The 17,762-nt window shown below is 54.3% G+C and overlaps 2 protein-coding genes across 2 annotated transcripts in view; both read left to right on the top strand.

The window, feature by feature from the left end:
* CORO7 (coronin 7) overlaps positions 1 to 5,758 on the top strand; it is a 68,654-nt gene extending 62,896 nt beyond the window's left edge. Inside the window, exons 26-28 of the mRNA XM_007984243.3 lie at positions 461 to 552; positions 2,309 to 2,395; positions 2,518 to 5,758. Coding sequence (XP_007982434.2) covers positions 461 to 552; positions 2,309 to 2,395; positions 2,518 to 2,523 — 185 coding nt within the window. The 3' untranslated portion in view covers positions 2,524 to 5,758. The remainder of the gene's footprint in view (positions 1 to 460; positions 553 to 2,308; positions 2,396 to 2,517) is intronic.
* A 449-nt stretch (positions 5,759 to 6,207) lies between these two features.
* PAM16 (presequence translocase associated motor 16) lies at positions 6,208 to 17,299 on the top strand. Its single transcript, XM_007984219.3, has 5 exons — positions 6,208 to 6,345; positions 14,233 to 14,317; positions 16,048 to 16,184; positions 16,565 to 16,630; positions 17,145 to 17,299. The coding sequence occupies exons 1-5, from the start codon at positions 6,343 to 6,345 to the stop codon at positions 17,229 to 17,231; spliced, it is 378 nt and encodes a 125-aa protein (XP_007982410.1). The 5' UTR covers positions 6,208 to 6,342; the 3' UTR covers positions 17,232 to 17,299.
* Positions 17,300 to 17,762: the final 463 nt, after the last annotated feature.

Here is a 17,762-nt window from a genome sequence, read left to right as displayed (position 1 = left end):
GAGATCGCGGCACTGCACTCCAGCCTGGACAACAGAGCGAGACTCTGTCTCAAAAAAAAAAAAGAAATCCCCTAGGTCAGCCAGGCGCCGTGGCTCACGCCTGTAATCCCAGCACTTTGGGAGGCCGAGGCGAGTGGATCACCTGAGGTCAGGAGTTTGAGACCAGCCTGGCCAACTTGGTGAAACCCCGTCTCTACTAAAAATACAAAATTAGTCAGGCGTGGTGGTGGGTGCCTGTAATCCCAGCTACTCCAGAGGCGGAAGCAGGAGAATCGCTTGAACCCAGAGGAGGCAGAGGTTGCAGTGAGCTGAGATCACACCATCGCACTCCAGCCTGGGCGACAAGAGCAAAACTCCATCTCAAAAAAAGAAAGAAAGAAAGAAAGAAATCTCCTAGGGCTTGGCACCAAAGAGCCCTCACAAAGGCAACTCTCTGATGCCTGTCCTTGCCCTGTCCCAGTGAGTCAAGCCCCCCGAGAGGCCCCTGCTCGTCGGGCCCCATCCTCGGCACAGTACCTGGAAGAGAAGTCAGACCAGCAAAAGAAGGAGGAGGTAGGCATGGGAGAGAGCAGCCGTGCGGAGGTGACAGAGTCCTGGCTGTGCCTGACCGCAGACCCTTAGTTCTCCATCCCCAACCCAGACTGGGACGGCAGCCACATGTCACATCCCCTTCACACCAGAGCCTGGTGGGAGACCTTCTAGAGCCCTGCCACTGACCATGGGGCATGGGAAGTTGGGGAGGGCAGTGGGAGCCTTGCCCTGGCCAGACCAAACCCAACCCAAGCTGGAGGTTCTGGGCCCAAGTGCTTTTGGGACCCTGGAGTACATTTTGAGCGTTTGAGGCCCGTGCAGAGACAGTAGCCCCTGTATCTGGTGCCACATGCCACAGTCTGTCAGTCTCTGACTCCCCCCATCTCTTCTTTGTGTCTTTTTCAGTAGAAACCCATCGATTTTGTCAGGGCTGTAATTAAAATGGCTCTTTTGAGGCCGGGCACAGTGGTTTACGTCTGTAATCCTAACACTTTGGGAGCCCAAGGCAGGTGGATTGCTTGAGCTCAGGAGTTTCAGACCACCCCTGGGCAACATGGTGAAACCCCGTCTATACTAAAATACAAAAATTTAGCCAGGCGTGGTGGCGGGCGCCTGTGATCTCAGCTACTCAGGAGGCTGAGGCAGGAGAATCACTTGAACCCGGGAGGCGGAGATTGCAGTGAGCTGAAATCACACCATTGTACTCCAGCCTGGGTGACAGAGCAAGACTCCATCTCAAAAAATAAATAAAAATAAAAATGAAATGGCTCTTTTGGCCAGTCATGGTGGCTCACACCTGTAATCCCAGCACTTTGGGAGGCCAAAGCAAGAGGATCTAAGCGATGGAGTTTGAGACCCAGCCTGAGACCAGTGAAACCCCATGTCTACAAAAAATTTTTAAAAATTAACCAGGTGTAGCCAGGCACGGTGGCTCACGCCTGTAATCCCAGCACTTTGGGAGGCCGAGGCAGGCGGATCACCTGAGGTCAGGAGGTTGACACCAGACTGACCAACATGGTGAAACCCCATCTCTATTAAAAACACAAAATTAGCCGGGCATGGTGGTGCGTGCCTGTAATCCCAGCTACTCGGGAGGCTGAGGCAGGAGACTCACTTGAACCCAGGAGGTGGGGGTTGTGGTGAGCCAACATTGCGCCATTGCACTCCAGCCTAGGCAACAAGAACGAAACTCTGTCTCAAAAAAAAAATACATAAAAATTAACCAGGTATGGTGTTACACACTTGTAGTCCCAGCTACTTGGGAGACTGAGGCAGGAAAATCAGTTGCACCCAGAAAGTCAAGGCTGCAGTGAGCCATGATTACACCACTGCACTCCAGCCTGGGTGACAGAGCAAGACCTTGTCTCTCAAAAAAAAAAAAAACGGCTGGGCATGGTAACTCATGCCTATAATCCCAGCACTTTGGGAGGCTGAGGCGGGCGGATCATGAGGTCAGGAGATCGAGACCATCCTGGCTAACATGGTGAAACCCCATCTCTACTAAAAATACAGAAAATTAGCCGGGCGAGGTGGCGGGCGCCTGTAGTCCCAGCTACTCGGGAGGCTGAGGCAGGAGAATGGCATGAACTCGGGAGACGGAGCTTACAGTGAGCCGAGATTCATCCACTGCACTCCAGCCTGGGTAACAGAGCGAGACTCCGTCTCAAAAAAAAAAAAAAAAAAAAAAGCCCTTTTCATAGCATTGTCAGGGTTGTTCTTGGAGTGGGAGTAGCAAGTCCTATTCCCTTCCCTACCCTTCTCCTGTCCTCTCTCCCAGCTCCTGAATGCCATGGTGGCAAAACTGGGGAACCGGGAAGACCCACTCCCCCAGGACTCCTTTGAAGGCGTGGACGAGGACGAGTGGGTGAGTGGCGAGTGGCCTCACTTCCCGGCAGACAGCACGGTCCCTCGCACACGCCACAGTGCATGCCTCCTCCCTTCCCAGGCCCTCCTGACTCCCTCCCACCTCTTGGTGTTTCACCCCAGGACTAGCCTGCGCCCCCATCACCTCCACCCCACCTACGCTGCCACCTCCTAGTGCACACCTCACAGCTCATCCTCAAGCTGGAAGATACCTCTCTGGCCCCGGCACATGTCACCCCTGCGCTCCTGGCTTCCCGTGGGCACTTCCACAGCCTCTGGGCCTCTGGCAGCTTCCAGGGACTGTTCTCACCTCTGCTGTCTCTGGGGTCAGCTGCTGCTCATCAGCTGCCCACTAGCATGTAGCCAGGGGTGCAGGGTGGCGGGAGGTCAGTAGCATGTCCCCGGGCAGGCCCTGGGCACCCTGTCTCCCCTGGTCTCACTGCTGACCTGGGCTGGTCCCAGCCTGGGTTGGCCTCATCCAGGATCTTTGGTCACCCCACACTGCCCCATCTTGCCTGCTGTCTCAGTTCTGGTCAAGCGCCTTGGGGGCTGGCCCCCCACCAAGCCTTCTGGAGCAGCACCAGTCTCAGGGCCCTGGGACCAGCTGCCCTGCTTCCCAGGTTTGTAGCCAGGAGAAGGGGGACATCGCAGAGCTGATGGTCCAATAAGGGGGTGTGAGCCCTGCAGGGACTGGCCCGCACCTGCCCTGGATGTTCTCAGCAATTAAACTTTTTTAAGCTGGCCACCTGTTGTGCTGCTGTGGTCTGTGGGCTGGCTGGAAAGGAAAGGGGACAGGAATGTGGGTGGCAGGGATCTGGCCCTGGGCTCCCCTTTATCTCAGCCTCACTCTGGTACCAAGGCCTAATCAGCTGCGCATTGCTGGGAGTCATTCGCTCACCATTCAGGTTCCTGGCAGTGCTCTGGATGGCAGGATGCTGTAAAGGACAGGCGAGATAAGGCCTTGCAAGGAGCTTCAGCTTCTTACAGCCGCCTTATGCAGGGGAGCCGGACTGTCTGCACAGGAGCAGATGGAGTGTGAAGACAGCAGTAAAGAAGAGAAACTGGCTGGGCATGGTGGCTCATGCCTATAACACCAGCACTTTGGGAGGCCAAGGTGGAAGGATCATTTGAGGCCAGGAGTTCAAGACCAGCCTGGCCCACATGGTAAAACCCAGTCTCTACTAAAAATACAAAAAGTAGCCAGGTGTAGTAAGCGCCTGTAATCCCAGCTACTTAGGAAGCTGAGGCAGGAGAATTGCTTGAATCCAGGAGTCAGATGTTGCAGTGAGTCGAGATCCCGCCATTGCACTCCAGCCTGGGCGACAGAGCAAGACTCAGTCTCAAAAAACAAACAAAAAAACCTGTAGGACAGGAAGCAGCTGGGATGCAGCGAGGCAGGGAACTCAGGGTCTGAGAAGGTGACTTTCAGCTGAGAGCCAAGACCTGAAGGCTGATGAGGAGCCAGCCAGGGAGAGAGCCACTTCCGAGGCGAGGAAGTACAATGTGGGCACAGAGAGAGGAATGTGGAGGGCGGGAGGAAGAGGAAGAAGGGCAGTGGTGCAGAGCAGGGGTCCAGGCGGCCCAACTTTCATCCCACCATTTGCCGAATGCTGTGTGCCAGATGCCCTTCCAGGCGCTTGACATCTAAGAGCAGAGGAGAGAGAAAAGTCTTGCCCAACAGGAACTCCCACTCTAGTGGAAGAAAACAGATTCTCAACAATAAACATAAAGGGAGGCCAAGGTGGGAGGATTGCTTGAACCCAGGAGTTTGAGGTCAGACTGGGCAACACAGGGGGACCCTTGTCTCTACAAAGAATACAAATATTAGTCGGGCACAGTGGCTCACGCCTGTAATCCCAGCATTTTGGGAGGCCGAGGCGGGCGGATCATGAGGTCAGGAGATCAAGACCATCCTGGCTAAGATGGTGAAACCCCATCTCTACGAAAAATACAAAAAATTAGCTGGACATGGTGGCATGCACCTGTAGTCCCAGCTACTCAGGAGGCTGAGGCAAGATAATTGCTTGAACCCGGGAGGCGTGGTGGCACATGCCTGTGGTCCCAGCTACTCAGCTGAGGTGAGAGTATCACTCAAGGCTGGAAAGTCAAGACTGCAGTGAGCCATGATCATGCTACTGTCCTGCAGCCTGGGCGACAGAGTGAGACTCTGTCTCGAAAAAAAAAAAATTGTTTTTTGACTGGGCGTGGTAGCTCACACCTGTAATCCCAGCACTTTGGGAGGCTGAAGTGGGAGAGTCACTTGAACCAGGGAGGTGGAGATTGCAGTGAGCCAAGATTGGGCCACTGCACTCCAGCCTGGGTGACAGAGCAATACTTTGTCTCAAAAAAAAAAAAATGGAAAAATAATTTAAAATAAATCGGTTGGGCACAGTGTCACATGCCTATAATCCCAGCACTTTGGGAGGCTGAGGCGGGTGGATCACTTAAGGCCAGTAGTTCAAGACCAGCCTGGCCAACATGGTGAAACCCTGTCTCTACTAAAAATTCAAAATTTAATGGGGCATGGTGGTGCATGCCTGTAATCCCAGTTACTCAGGAGGCTAGAGCATGAGCATCGCCTGAACCTAGGAGGTGGAGGTTGCAGTGAGGCAGGATTGTGCCACTGCACTCCAGCCTGGGTGACAGGGTGAGATCCTGTCTCAAAATAATAAAAAAATAAAAAAATAAATAAATAATGCGGTTTGGTAGAGGGTGATCAGAGTCTTGGGAAAAAAAATAGAGACAAGAAGGGAGGATAAGCCAGTCACAAAAGGCTGCACATTGTATGATTCAATTTCTTTTTTTTTTTCTCATTTTTCATTTTTATCTTTTTTTTTTTTTTTTTTTGAGGCAGGGCCTGACTCTGTTGCCCAGGCTGGAGTGCAGAGGTGTGATCACAGCTCATAGCAGCCTCTACCTCCTGGGTTCAAGAGATCCTCCCACCACTCAGCCTCCCGAGTGGCTGGGGTTACAGGCGCCTGCCACCACACCCGGCAATTTTTGTATTCTTTGTAGAGATGGGGTTTCACCATGTTGCCCAGCCTGGCCTTGAGGTCCTGACCTCAAGCGATCCACCTCGGCCTCCTAAAAGTTTTGAAATTACAGGTGTGAGCCACCACAACTGGCTTGCATGATTCCATTTCTATGAAGTGTCCAGAACCTGTGAATCCATAGAGAGAAAAATGAGTGGTTGACAGGGGCTGGGGGAGGGGGCTGGGGAGTGACTAATGGGTGATGAAAATATTCTGAAACTAATAGTGGTGACAGTGGCACAGCTCTGTGAATAAAAGGCATTGGATTGTGCACTTGAAAATCATGAAATGTATGGATTGTATCTCAATAAAGCTGTTACTTTTTTCATTCATGGAGGGCAAATCACGGCGTTGTAAGGGGTCCTGGTGGGCCTGATTGAGGTGACATTTGAGCAAAGATTTGAAGGAGGGAACCAGCTTCCCAGGCAGGAGGAATGTGGATGAAACCTAGTTTGAAGTTTTCTGTTTTCTAAAGTATTTTGAGAATTTGGCATCCTACTCCATATTATGTTCATTGATTTCATATAATGTTGCATTCCCAAATATTTTGGCAAAATCAAGGGCAGAAATCGCCCAACGTCTGACCGCTGTGCTTAGCTGCTCCAGCGCACCGGGGTAGGCACGCGGGCAGTTGAAGCTCCTGGTACCGTCCCTCGCCCTCCCAACGCCCGCCCCCCAGTTATCCAGAGCGCAACGCAGGCTCCGCGCTGTGTCAAACCCCGCCTCCGACTCCGCCCCGAGCCTCTACGACACTGCCGGCGCCCCACCCCGGGACCCAAGGAATGCGCATGCCCAGCCCCCTGTCGCGCACGCGCTCTTTACGGCTTCCCTTGACCTCTGACCCGGCGACCACCCTTGAGCCCCGGCCGCGGGGCCAGGAAGTCGGAGTTGGAGCTCCTGAGGCAGAGCGGCTGCCATGGTGAGACCCGAGTCGGGTGCTACCGGGGAGGGGAGGCCGAGTCGGACCGGGGGCCGGGCGGCGAGCTTCGGGCTGGGAGGCGGGAGCCGTGCGCCTCCTGCGTGCACGGCAGAAAGCATGGTCTGGGGGCGTTGCACCCAGGGGGATCGAGGCCGGCAGCGGCGGCCTCAGGGTCAGGGAAAACGTGGTCGCGCTGTGCCTAGCCCGCGTGTGAGCGAGCAGCCGTGGGCGGCGGTGGAGCATGGGGCTGGCCGGTGAGCACCTCCCCTGCCCTGGAACCTTACAGCGCTGCAGAGTCGATGTTGCTGCCCTGTTGTTATCCCCAGTGGAAAAATGGCCTTTCCAGGGAAGTGGCAGACCTGGGACTTGAACTAGGCCCCGAGACACCGAGCATGGAGCGTTCGTGTGATACCGTTGGCACCTAGAGCCAGTCAGCAGACGTGCGCCACACTGTCAGGTCACCTGGGGAACCTTTAAAAGTGCAGGTTTGGCCGGGTGCGGTGGCTCACGCCTGTAATCCCAGCACTCTGGGAGGTTGAAGCGAAGATCACGAGGTCAGAAGATCGAGACCAGCCTGACCCACATGATGAAACCCCGTCTCCACCAAAAAATTAGCCGGGTGGGGTGGTGTGCGCCTGTAGTCCATGCTACCCGGGAGGCTGAGGCAGGATAATCGCTTGAACTCGCGAGACAGGTTGCAATGAGCCGCGATCCGCCATTGCACTCCAGCCTGAGCGACAGGGGAGACTCCGTTTCAAAAGAAAAAAAATTATATATATGTATTATGTATACTATATATATTTTTATATACTATATAGTTATATATTTTTATATATGATGTATTATATGTATACATACACACATTTTATATATATATATATATTAGCCGCGCATGGTGGCGCATGCCTGTAATCCCAGCTGCTTGGGAGGCTCGAGTATCTCTTGAACCTGGGAGGCAGAGGCTACAGTGAGCCAAGATTGTGCCGCTGCACTCCAGCCTGGGCGACAGAGCAAAACTCTCTCAGAAAGGAAAAAAAAAAAAAGGGGAAAAAATAAAAGTTCAGGTTCTTGAGCCCTATCCCTGGAGGTTCTGCATACATAAGTTCCCCAAGTGACTCTGTTGCAGCCACTCCTTTTTTTTTTTTTTTTTTTGAGACAGAGTCTCGCTCTGTCTCCCAGGCTGGAGTGCAGTGGCACGATCTCTGCTCACTGCAAGCTCCGCCACCTCCCGGGTTCACGCCATTCTCCTGCCTCAGCCTCCCTAGAAGCTGGGACCACAGGCGCCCGCCACCATGCCCGGCTAATTTTTTTTTTTTTTTTTTTTGTATTTTCAGTAGAGACGGTTTCACCGTGTTCGCCAGAATGGTCTCAATCTCCTGACCTCGTGATCCGCCCGCCTCAGCCTCCCAAAGTGCTAGGATTACAGGTGTGAGCCACCGCCCCCGGCCTGCAGCCACTTCTTAACTAACACAGTAATAAGGATAACGTAACAGCTAACAGCTTACAAGTGCCAGCCCCTGAGCTGAGGCTTTATGTAGAGTCTCTCATTTAATGTTTATGAAGTCCTGCTGTCATTGTCCTTATTTTACAGATAAGGAACCTGAGCCCCAGACAGTTTTGACTCCTCCATAGTTATGCATCGCACGGTGTCAGAGACCTCTTTTGAGCCCACCTCTGTCCCAAAACTCATGAGGTGTTTGTTTGTTTGTTTTTTGAGGTAGGATCTCTGTCTGTCGACCAGGCTAGGATGCAGTGCAACGATCCTAGCTCACTGCAGCCTTGAACTCCTGGGCTCAAGCGATCCTCCTACCTTAGACCCCCAAGTGGTTGGGCCTACAGGTGGGTGCTAGCACACCTGGATAATTTTTATATTTATGTAGTGGTAGGGTCTTGCTGTGTTGCCCAGGATGGGTCTCCTAGGCTGGAGTACAGTGGTATAGTCACAGCTTAGTGCAGCCTCAACCTCCTGCGGCTCCAGTGATCCTCCCATCTCATCCTCACGAGTAGCCTCAGCCTCCTGGGTAGTTGGGACAACAGGCATGCTCCACTATGCCCAGCTAATGTTTTATATTTTTTGTAGTTAGGTGTCACCACGTTGCCAGGCTGGTCTCAAACTTCTGGGCCCAAGCAGTCCTCCTGCCTCAGACTCCCAAAGTGCTGGGATTATAGACCTGAGCCACCGCACCCAGCGTGATAGTATATTAACAGGAAAAGAAAGTACTGGCCGGGCGCGGTGGCTCACACCTGTAATGCCAGCACTTTGGGAGGCCGAGGCGGATGGATCACGAGGTCAGGAGATGGAGACCATCCTGGCTAACACGGTGAAACCCCGTCTCTATGAAAAATACAAAAAATTAGCCGGGTGTGGTGGCAGGCGCCTGTAGTCCCAGCTACTCAGGAGGCTGAGGCAGGAGAATGGCGTGACATGGGAGGCGGAGCTTGCAATGAGCTGAAGGTTGGGCCACTGCACTCCAGCCTGGTGACAGAGCGAGACTCCATCTCAAAAAAAAAAAAAAAAGTGCTGACCGGGCGCAGTGGCTCACACCTGTAATCCCAGCACTTTGGGAGGCTGAGGTGGGTCGATTGCTTGAGCTCAGGGGTTCGAGACCAGCCTAGGCAGCACGGTGAAACCCTGTCTGTACTAAAAATACAAAAAATTGGCCGGGTGCAGTGGCTCACACCTGTAATCCTAGCACTTTGAGAGGCTGAGGTGGGTGGGTCACCTGAGGTCGGGAGTTCGAGACCAGCCTGATCAACATGGAGAAACCCCGTCTCTACCAAAAATACAAAATTAGCTGGGCGTGGTGGCGCATGCCTGTAATCTCAGCTGCTCGAGAGGCTGAGGCAGGAGAATTGCTTGAACCCCGGAGGCGGAGGTTGCGGTGAGCCGAAATCATGCCATTGTACTCCAGCCTGGGCAACAAGAGCGAAACTCCGTCTCAAAAAAAAAAATTAGTTGGGTGTGGCGGTGGGCGCCTGTAGTCCCAGCCACTCGGGAGGCTGAGGCAGAAGAATTGCTTGAACCTGGGAGGTGGAGGTTACAGTGAGCCGAGATCGCACCACTGCACTCCAGCCTGGGCCACAGAGCCAGACTCTGTCTCCAAAAAAAAAAGAAAGTGCTGTCGGAAGGTATACATGGGAGAGCCTGGGAAGGATTTCACCTGAGGGATGGGGGGATGATGTTAAGTCCTGAGGGATGTTGGGTTTTGACAGGATCAGGGTAGAAGGGAGGATGTTCAAGGTGGAGGAACTGAGAACAGCAAAGGCCCTGAGGAGTACAGAAGTATGAGAGCAGCTCTAGGATCAGAGGGTGTGGTTGCAGCGTGGAGAGAGATGAGGGTGAGAAGTTGAGGCCAGACCAGGCGCTGCGAATGCCACGCTGGGGAGTGGACCGAATCTGCAGGCGGCGGTGGAGAATTGTGTGTGCTCTGGGAGATGGCCAGAACCCTCCTGCAAAAGAGTTAGGAGGCGCTTGGAAACCCTGCCTGGGGACATGGAGTTCATGAGACATCAGGTTGGGCAAGGCTGCAACAGCCGTATTCATTCAGATGCATCGGGAGCACCTGCTGTGCCAGTCACTGGCCGGGCCCGGAATGTCGTGGCACGTGCTGCAGTTGTGGTCCTGACCTTTCTCCTGTCTAGTTGTGATGCCTGTATCTATGTTTCAGGGGCCCTGGGTGACCAGAGTGTCCTTGAGAAGAGAGTGAGTCTCAGGCTGTCTGCTTATCTACCCGGAGCCTGGGGCTTGGCCTCAATGGCGCATTGCACGGGAATCTCAGACACAAGTCAGTGTAAGCCCCATTGCTGAGTGCCTCCCACAGCACTGTCTGTGGTCCCAGCTGCTGGGCTCTGGTCCTGCCTCGGGCCAGGTTGCTGCCCAGCAAGGAGGTGCATGTGCTGCCTCCACGCGTGCCAGGGTTGGATCCTGTGCTTCTAACTGCTGCTGTCTGACAGCCGCGTGGCCTGAAGTTGGATGCCAAGTCAGCTGGGTCCTCTCACCTGGGACCCTCAGGCCCAGCTGTCAGGCAGTGGACTATGGGATGTTTGGAGTCTCTGGGAGGGGCCTCAGGCAGTGATTGGTTTGGTCACCCATGGTAGCCACAGCTGGCAGAGATCTGCTCCCTGTGAGTGAGCTCTGAATGCAGCCTGACCCATGGTGGAAGCTCAGGGGACGTTGGGGTACTGGATAGGTGGATGAGGGGCGTGGCTGCACCGCCTAGTTCTGGGCCTGCCGCTGTCCGTCCATGTGGTGTTAACGGCATTGCCTCCTGAGAGCCTTTTGTCCTCTTGTGAGGAGGGCATTATTCTTTCCATTTTGCAGTTAAGAAAACTGAGGCTGGGCACAGTGGCACACACCTGTAATCCCAGCACTTTGGGAAGCTGAGGCAGGCAGATCATGTGAACCTAGGAGTGCAAGACCACACCTGGGCAACATGGTGAAACCCCATCTCTCCAGAAAAGTACAAAAATTTAGCCAAATGTGGTGGCGTGTGCCCAGCCTCCAGAAGTTAACGAAGTTTCCACCTACTTGTGAAATCCTAACCCACCTGTGTTTGTTCATTCCCCTAATGGCCATATCACATCCCGCCTGTTAAGGAAAGAGCAGGTCCTCGGAGGCTGAGTACAAGTAGCTCCAGCTACTCGGGAGGCTTAAGCAGGAGAATCTCTTGAGGCTGGTAGGCTGAGGCTGCCAGTGAGCCATGATTGCACCACTGCACTCCAGCCTGGATGACAGAGTTAGACTCTGCTTCAAAAAAGAAAAGGCCGGGCGTGGTATCTCACACCTGTAATCCCAGCACTTTGGGAGGCCGAGGCGGGTGGATCACCTGAGGTTAGGAGTTTGAGACCAGCCTGACCAACATGGTGAAACCTCATCTTTACTAAAAATACAAAATTAGCTAGGCTTGGTTGTGTTCACCTGTAATCCCAGTTACTTGGGAGGGTGAGGCAGGAGAATCGTTTGAACTTGGGAGGCGGAGGTTGCAATGAACTGAGATCAAGCCACTGCACTCTAGCCTGAGTGACAGAGCGAGGCTCAGTCTCAAAAAAATAAATAATAAAAAACCCCAAACAAACAAACAAAAAACAGGTTCAGAGAGGTTGAGTAATTTGTCCAGGGGCACACAGCTATTGAGAAACAAAGCTAGGGTTCTGGTCCCAGGTCAACGTGGTTCTCATTCTGCTGCCTTGCTCCTTCCCAGCTCCCTGAGGGAATGTAGTATGGTGTTCTGCAGCCTTCACCCCTGAGGAAGCAAAGGGCCTACATCAAATGAGCTGCTATTTTGAAAGAAGCTTTGTTACTTCATAGTGCCTGGTCTTTGACAGTTTGTGAAACAGTAAGGAATGAAAACCAATGTTTATTGAGCATCTACTGTACCGTTAGGCTCTGTGCCAGGCACTTGACAGGCATTATCTCGTTTAATCCATATGACAGCTTTATTGGTGGCCACATTTTACAGGTAGGCACACTGGGGCTCAAAGGAGTTGAGAACATGTCTGTGGTCGCACAGCTGGGATTTGCACACAGGTTATCCCAAAGCCTGCAGGTATAACCACTACACTACACTGCCTCTTCTGGGAGATGCCTCCCGCAGGAACCTTGCTGGCCTCAATGGGCCGTCCAGTCTGCTGAAACTTTGCAGTCCAGCCACCCTCTGCCCTGCAGCTCTAGGCAGCTAAAGCCACAGGCCATCACACCGCTTTGGTTTGAAGTGTGCCGGGGTGGTTGGGGAAGTTCCCCAGTTATGACCTCCGCTCTTAACGTTCATTATTTTGCAACAGTCATTAGCCTTGGCAGAATAGTAAACAAGTGATTGCAAGGCCGTGCGATAGCAGCAGAGGGACCGAGTTGGTGGGAGGGGTAGTTTGAGACCTGAGCTGTGTTTCAGGCCGAGGGGACCCTCTGCCTTTCACCTCTGTCCTTCAGACAGCACCAGCATCCCATCCCTGAGCCTCCTGTTCCACTCGGGAGGGGCTGTAGGAAGGAGGCGAAGTCACGTGAGACCGCAGGTGTCAGCAGGTGCATTCCTGACCCGCCCTCGCCTGCAGTACAGCCCCAGCCCTGCCCCATGCCATGATTATAGGAGGGTACAGCTGGCCAGAGCCCTGCCCCTCGCTGTGATCACAGGAGGGTCTTCTCTGGCCTCTGCTTTCTGCTGTGAAATCCAGAAGTTACGAAGTTTCCACCTACTTTTGAAATCTCAACCCACTTGTGTTTGTTCATTCCCCTAATGGCCGGTAATTACATCCCGCCTGTTAAGGAAAGAGCAGGTCCTCGGAGGCTGAAGAAGGCCAGCTCTGAAGTCGAATCCACTGGAATCTGGAGCGAGCCCTTCTGGCCTCTGGGTTGGGTTCTTGATAATTGTCGGCTTGCCCAGGAGCCCTCCCTTCAGACCCTGGGACCCTGCGTAGTGGCTGCCATGACTGATAGTGCCAGCCTTGGGTTTCCTGTGTGCCTCTGAGGCACCCACTGTGTGTCCTCAGGCCAGTCACCAACCCTGGCCCCCCCACCCCTGAGGTGTCGGAATTAAAAGGCACAATGAATTGAACGTGTTTGGCTGTTTGGCGCTGTGCCTGGTGTGCGGGCTCAGTTGATACTTGTTGACTGAAGGGAAATCTACAGAAAAGCACTAGGAAGAAAAGGAAAGTCACTTGGCTGTGCCGCATGAGCTTTCAACCTATGCCTAGCCGCCTCCAGCCCGCGCCACGCCCCCACGTCTACAGCTTTGCAGTCACAAGGTCCTTTGTAAATGCTGTCTATATATAATCTCTTTGTTTCACATAAGATCTGTGCAGCTTTCCCTGTCATCCGCCAGATTCCCAGTCTTTCCCAGGCCAGCGTAGGCTGTTGGCTGATTGCAGGAACTCCCTTCTGCCTTCTCTCCTGCCAGTTTTGGCTCAACCCAGTCCCTTTGCCTAGAAAGCCCTAGTATTTCCGTCCTGATTCTACCTGCCCTGCAAAGCCCAGCCCAGGAGGAATCCCCTCCTCTCACAGAACCCCATCTCAGTCTTGAGCTTTTCTTCTCGACTCTGTGCTTCCGGTCGCCTCTTACTGAGTCTTCCCCGGGGCCTCTGTGGGGCATGGGATCACACGTGCAGCCTTCCAGCATGTTCAGCCTGCTGTGCAACAGTGGGGTTCCCTACCAGGCCAGCAGTGTGCTCCGACTCAGGGAAGGGACCAGGTTCTATGTAGCTTTGTGTTCAAGTGCTGAGCAGAGTAGACTCTCAGCAGATGTGTGAACAAATGGGTGAACCAGTGGCTGAACAAATGAACGAGCCTGACTCTCCCTCATCATTTGGTCCATAGTGTGTTGAAATACCCTTCTAGTGGGCTTTTAGTTCCTTGAAGATGGAAACAAGTTTGCTTAGTAACTTTGTTTTATTGAATGGAATGGACTTAAACTCATCAGACTTGGGAGAATTAGGACAGATCTCTTTCCCCATTGGTAAAATAAAGGTTGGGCCTGATCTCAGAAACTCAAGAAGAGTGAGTGTGGGCCCCAGGGTCGAGAGAGAGATACTGCCAGGTCCAGGACTGTCCCTGTGTTCTGGGTCCCAGACCACAGTGTTTCTTCCTGAAGCTGGTGGCTGCAGCCACTTTGCCTTGCTCCTCTCCGCCTTTTCTGAAGGATGATGGGGGGCCAGTCTGCCTCTGGGAGCTCCGTCAAGTTCACCTCCCCCCCCAACTGCCTGCCCAGTGAGTAACTAAGCCACCCACCACGGAAGCTTTCATTCAGGGTGCTTTGGAGGGAGTGGCCTGGGGCTGCAGCTCTGTGCTTCATGACCTCGGGTCTCCAGGAGCCTTGACCCTTGGCAGCCGTTTCCAGGGCCCATCTCTGTGGGCCCACAGGGAGCAGCCTGCTAAGCGGGTGCCTGATTTACCCACAGGCCAAGTACCTGGCGCAGATCATTGTGATGGGTGTGCAGGTGGTGGGCAGGGCCTTTGCACGGGCCCTGCGGCAGGAGTTTGCAGGTAAGCATGGGTCTGTCTCCCCTTTGGGCTGGAAGTTCCTCTCCAGGTCAGATTTTCCCCGTAGCCATGGGCACCTCAGACCTGCTGGTTCTGCAGTGTGGGTAGCCTGGGGCACTTCCCATGGTGGGTGATGGTGCCAGACCAGGGCATCCTTCAGTGGGGACCTGGTTATCAACAGCATCCAGGGCAGGAGCTGGCACACTGGCCCATCCGGATACCTGGTTTTGTAAACATAATTTTTTTTTTTTGAGATGGGGCCTCACTCTGTCGCCCAGGCTGGAAGGCAGTGGGGCAATCTCAGCTGACTGCAACCTCTGCCTCCTGGTTCAAGTGATTCTCCTGCCTCAGCCTCCTGAGTAGCTGGATTACAAGCACCCGACACCACACTGGGCTAATTTTTGTATTTTTAGTAGAGACGGGGTTTCACCATGTTGGCCAGGCTGGTCTGGAACGCCTGACCTCAGGTGATGCGCCCTCCTCAAAGTGCTGGGATTACAGGTGTGAACCACAGCGCCTGGCCCTGGTTTTGTAAATTGATTTGATTGGAACACAGACACACCCACAGGCTGTTTTCTTTTTTCTTTTTTTTTTTTTCTTTTTTCTTGAGACGGAGTTTTCGCTCTTGTTGCCCAGGCTGGAGTGCAATGGCAAGATCTTGGCTCACTGCAACCTCCACCTCCCGGGTTCAAGTGATTCTCCTGCCTCAGCCTCCTGAGTAGCTGGGATTACAGGCATGAGCCACCACGTCCAGCTAATTTTGTATTTTTAGTAGAGGTGGGGTTTCTCCATGTTGGTGAAACTGGTCTTGAACTCCCAACCTCAGGTGATCCACCCACCTCGGCCTCCCAAAGTGCTGGCATTACAGGTGTGAGCCATCGCATGCAGCCCTTTTTTTTTCTTTTGAGACAGTCTCACTCTGTTGCCCAGGCTGGAGTGCAGTGGATGTGATCTCAGTTCACTGCAACCTCTGCCTCCTGGGTTCAAGCAATGCTCCTGCTTCAGCCTCCCGAGTAGCTGAGGCTACAGGCATGTGCCACCACACCCAGCTAATTTTTGTACTTTTAGTAGAGACAGGGTTTCACCATGTTGGCCAGGATGGTCTCGATCTCTTGACCTTGTGATCTGCCCGCCTCGGCCTCCCAAAGTGCTGGGATTGCAGGAGTGAGCCACTGTGCCCGGCTGACAGGCTGCTTTCAAGGCAGAGTTGAATGGTTCCAGTACAGGCTCATTAGCCTGCAAAGCCTAAAATAGCTACTCTCTGAGCCTTTAGGAAAAGTTTAGCAGCTCCTGATTCTAGTTTCTGGGGTCACTGAAAGGGAAGAGGTCACCCAACGCAGTGGCTTTGGTGGTCTAGGTGACAGGTGGGCAGCTGGGCTGCTGCAGAGCCCTCTCATGCCCACAGCCCCACTGTACAGTCCCCATCATAGCCTAAAGCTCCCCAATTTGCTGTGCCCCTGGGATATGGGGGTTGGGGGACAGGGTCATCTCATGGTCTAGGTTGGGGACCAGGAACCAGTTTTAGTGGTCAGACCCTGCCCTTATCCTCCAGTGAGGCACGTCTGTCCTCACTTTCCCAGCCTCTACCCCCTAAAAAAGAAACCACTCCAGGAGAAGAGGCAGCTCCTAGCCACCTGTCCTGTGCCGGTGGCAGGGGTGAGCCACCAACTTGGAAGGCCCAGGGTGAAGCCTGGGCTGTTGAGGACTGAGCGATCACCCACATGTCCACACAGCCAGCCGGGCCGCAGCTGATGCCCGAGGACGCGCTGGACACCGGTCTGCAGCTGCTTCCAACCTCTCCGGCCTCAGCCTCCAGGAGGCACAGCAGATTCTCAACGTGTCCAAGCTGAGCCCCGAGGAGGTCCAGAAGGTGAGGCCACTGGGCCGCCCGAAGTTTGAAGGGGAGAGGCTGCCAGGGCGGGAAGAGTGAAGGGAGACCTGGCCAAGGAGGTCCGATGTGGAGGCTGCAGTCATACCCAGCTCAGACTCCAACTTGCGAGAGCCACTGTTGCTGGTGAAGTTCTAGGCCTGAGGCAGGACAGTTGTAGAGACAGAGTGCCTGCCGGTAGCAGCCGAGTCGCCCTCCAGGGTACCCGTCCTCATCTCTGCCTCTCATTGACCACAACAGCTGCATGTGGCACACAGGGTGGAGAGGAGCCCTGCTGCCTCTCTGATGTGGCCCCACATAGCCTGCCCGGCGTCTCTCGCCTGCAGTCTGCAGCCCTCTCACCCATCCCCTCTCCTCTGCAGAACTATGAACACTTATTTAAGGTGAATGACAAATCCGTGGGTGGCTCTTTCTACCTGCAGTCAAAGGTGAGTGGTCTTTGATTCTGGGAGGAAGTCAGTCATGGGACCCCCTCTCCTCACCTGGGGCTTGATTCCCAGTCGGGGGAGCTGGCCAGCTAAGGGCTTGGCACAGAAAACTGCCGGCCCTTCCCATGGTGCCCCAGCCTCAGGGAGTCCCCCTGAACTGCCACCCCTCTGACTGCTTTAGCTCTGTGGGGTCCAGCCACTCAGGCTGTGGCACCCCAGACGACAGCCCTCCCTCCCCGCAGCTGGGACTTGGAAGGAGCAGGAGCCCCAACCGGTGGGGTGCTAGAAACAGCTTTCAGCTCACAGAGGGTACAGCATGCGCTGGGCCGCTGCAGCTCAGCTCTGTCTCCCCAGACCACCCCCTGACCCTGGGGTGCCGCTGAAGGAAGCATTAATATCCACCCACAGCCCTCCAAAAAATGGACCTGGGCTGACGGGAAGAGGCTGTCCCATGTGGGCAAGGGGTATGGGGCAGAGGCTTGGCCTCCTGGCCTGATTATCTGTGACCCACTAGGTGGTCCGCGCAAAGGAGCGCCTGGACGAGGAACTCAAAATCCAGGCCCAGGAGGACAGAGAAAAAGGGCAGAAGCCCCACACGTGACTTCTTGGCTCCCCCCACCCACCCTGCCACCTCTAATTTATAGCTTGGTAATAAATGTCGTTTCTGCATTTCTCATGTGCATGTGTCCGGATTCCAGAAGGCAGGTTGCTCCTCCTGCCACTTGCAGGGCTGTGGGTGCTGGGGATGGGGAGGCAGCAGCCTTTAACAGCCCAGAAGGGCCGGGCTGGGTGAGGTTGGCGGGCAGCCAGCCAGTGGGTCCCAGCTGAGTCCTGTCATGTACAGGATGCAGCCGCTCTTGCTTTCACAGCACCCGAGCCAGTGTTAGGCTCCCTCTCATGGCGTCCTTGCCCCCAGAGCTCTGTCGGCAGCCACCCTGTCTCTGGGGCAGGTTTGAACCTAGCACCTCAGTAATCTGGGCACGATACCCCAGAATGCGGCTGGGCAAAGAGGGGCCTTTGCCCGCCACTCACCAAAGCCACAGCGGGCAGTAGTGGGCTGACAACCTGAACCCTGGGATGCTCTGCCTGGAATCTTCCCTCTCAGCTCCTGTCACCTGTGCGCCCTCAGCAC

Source organism: Chlorocebus sabaeus, chromosome 5, assembly GCF_047675955.1.
Source record: "Chlorocebus sabaeus isolate Y175 chromosome 5, mChlSab1.0.hap1, whole genome shotgun sequence".
Taxonomy (NCBI): domain Eukaryota; kingdom Metazoa; phylum Chordata; class Mammalia; order Primates; family Cercopithecidae; genus Chlorocebus; species Chlorocebus sabaeus.
The sequence above is the reverse complement of the archived record's forward strand: the minus strand, read 5'-3'. Positions and strand labels throughout refer to the sequence as shown.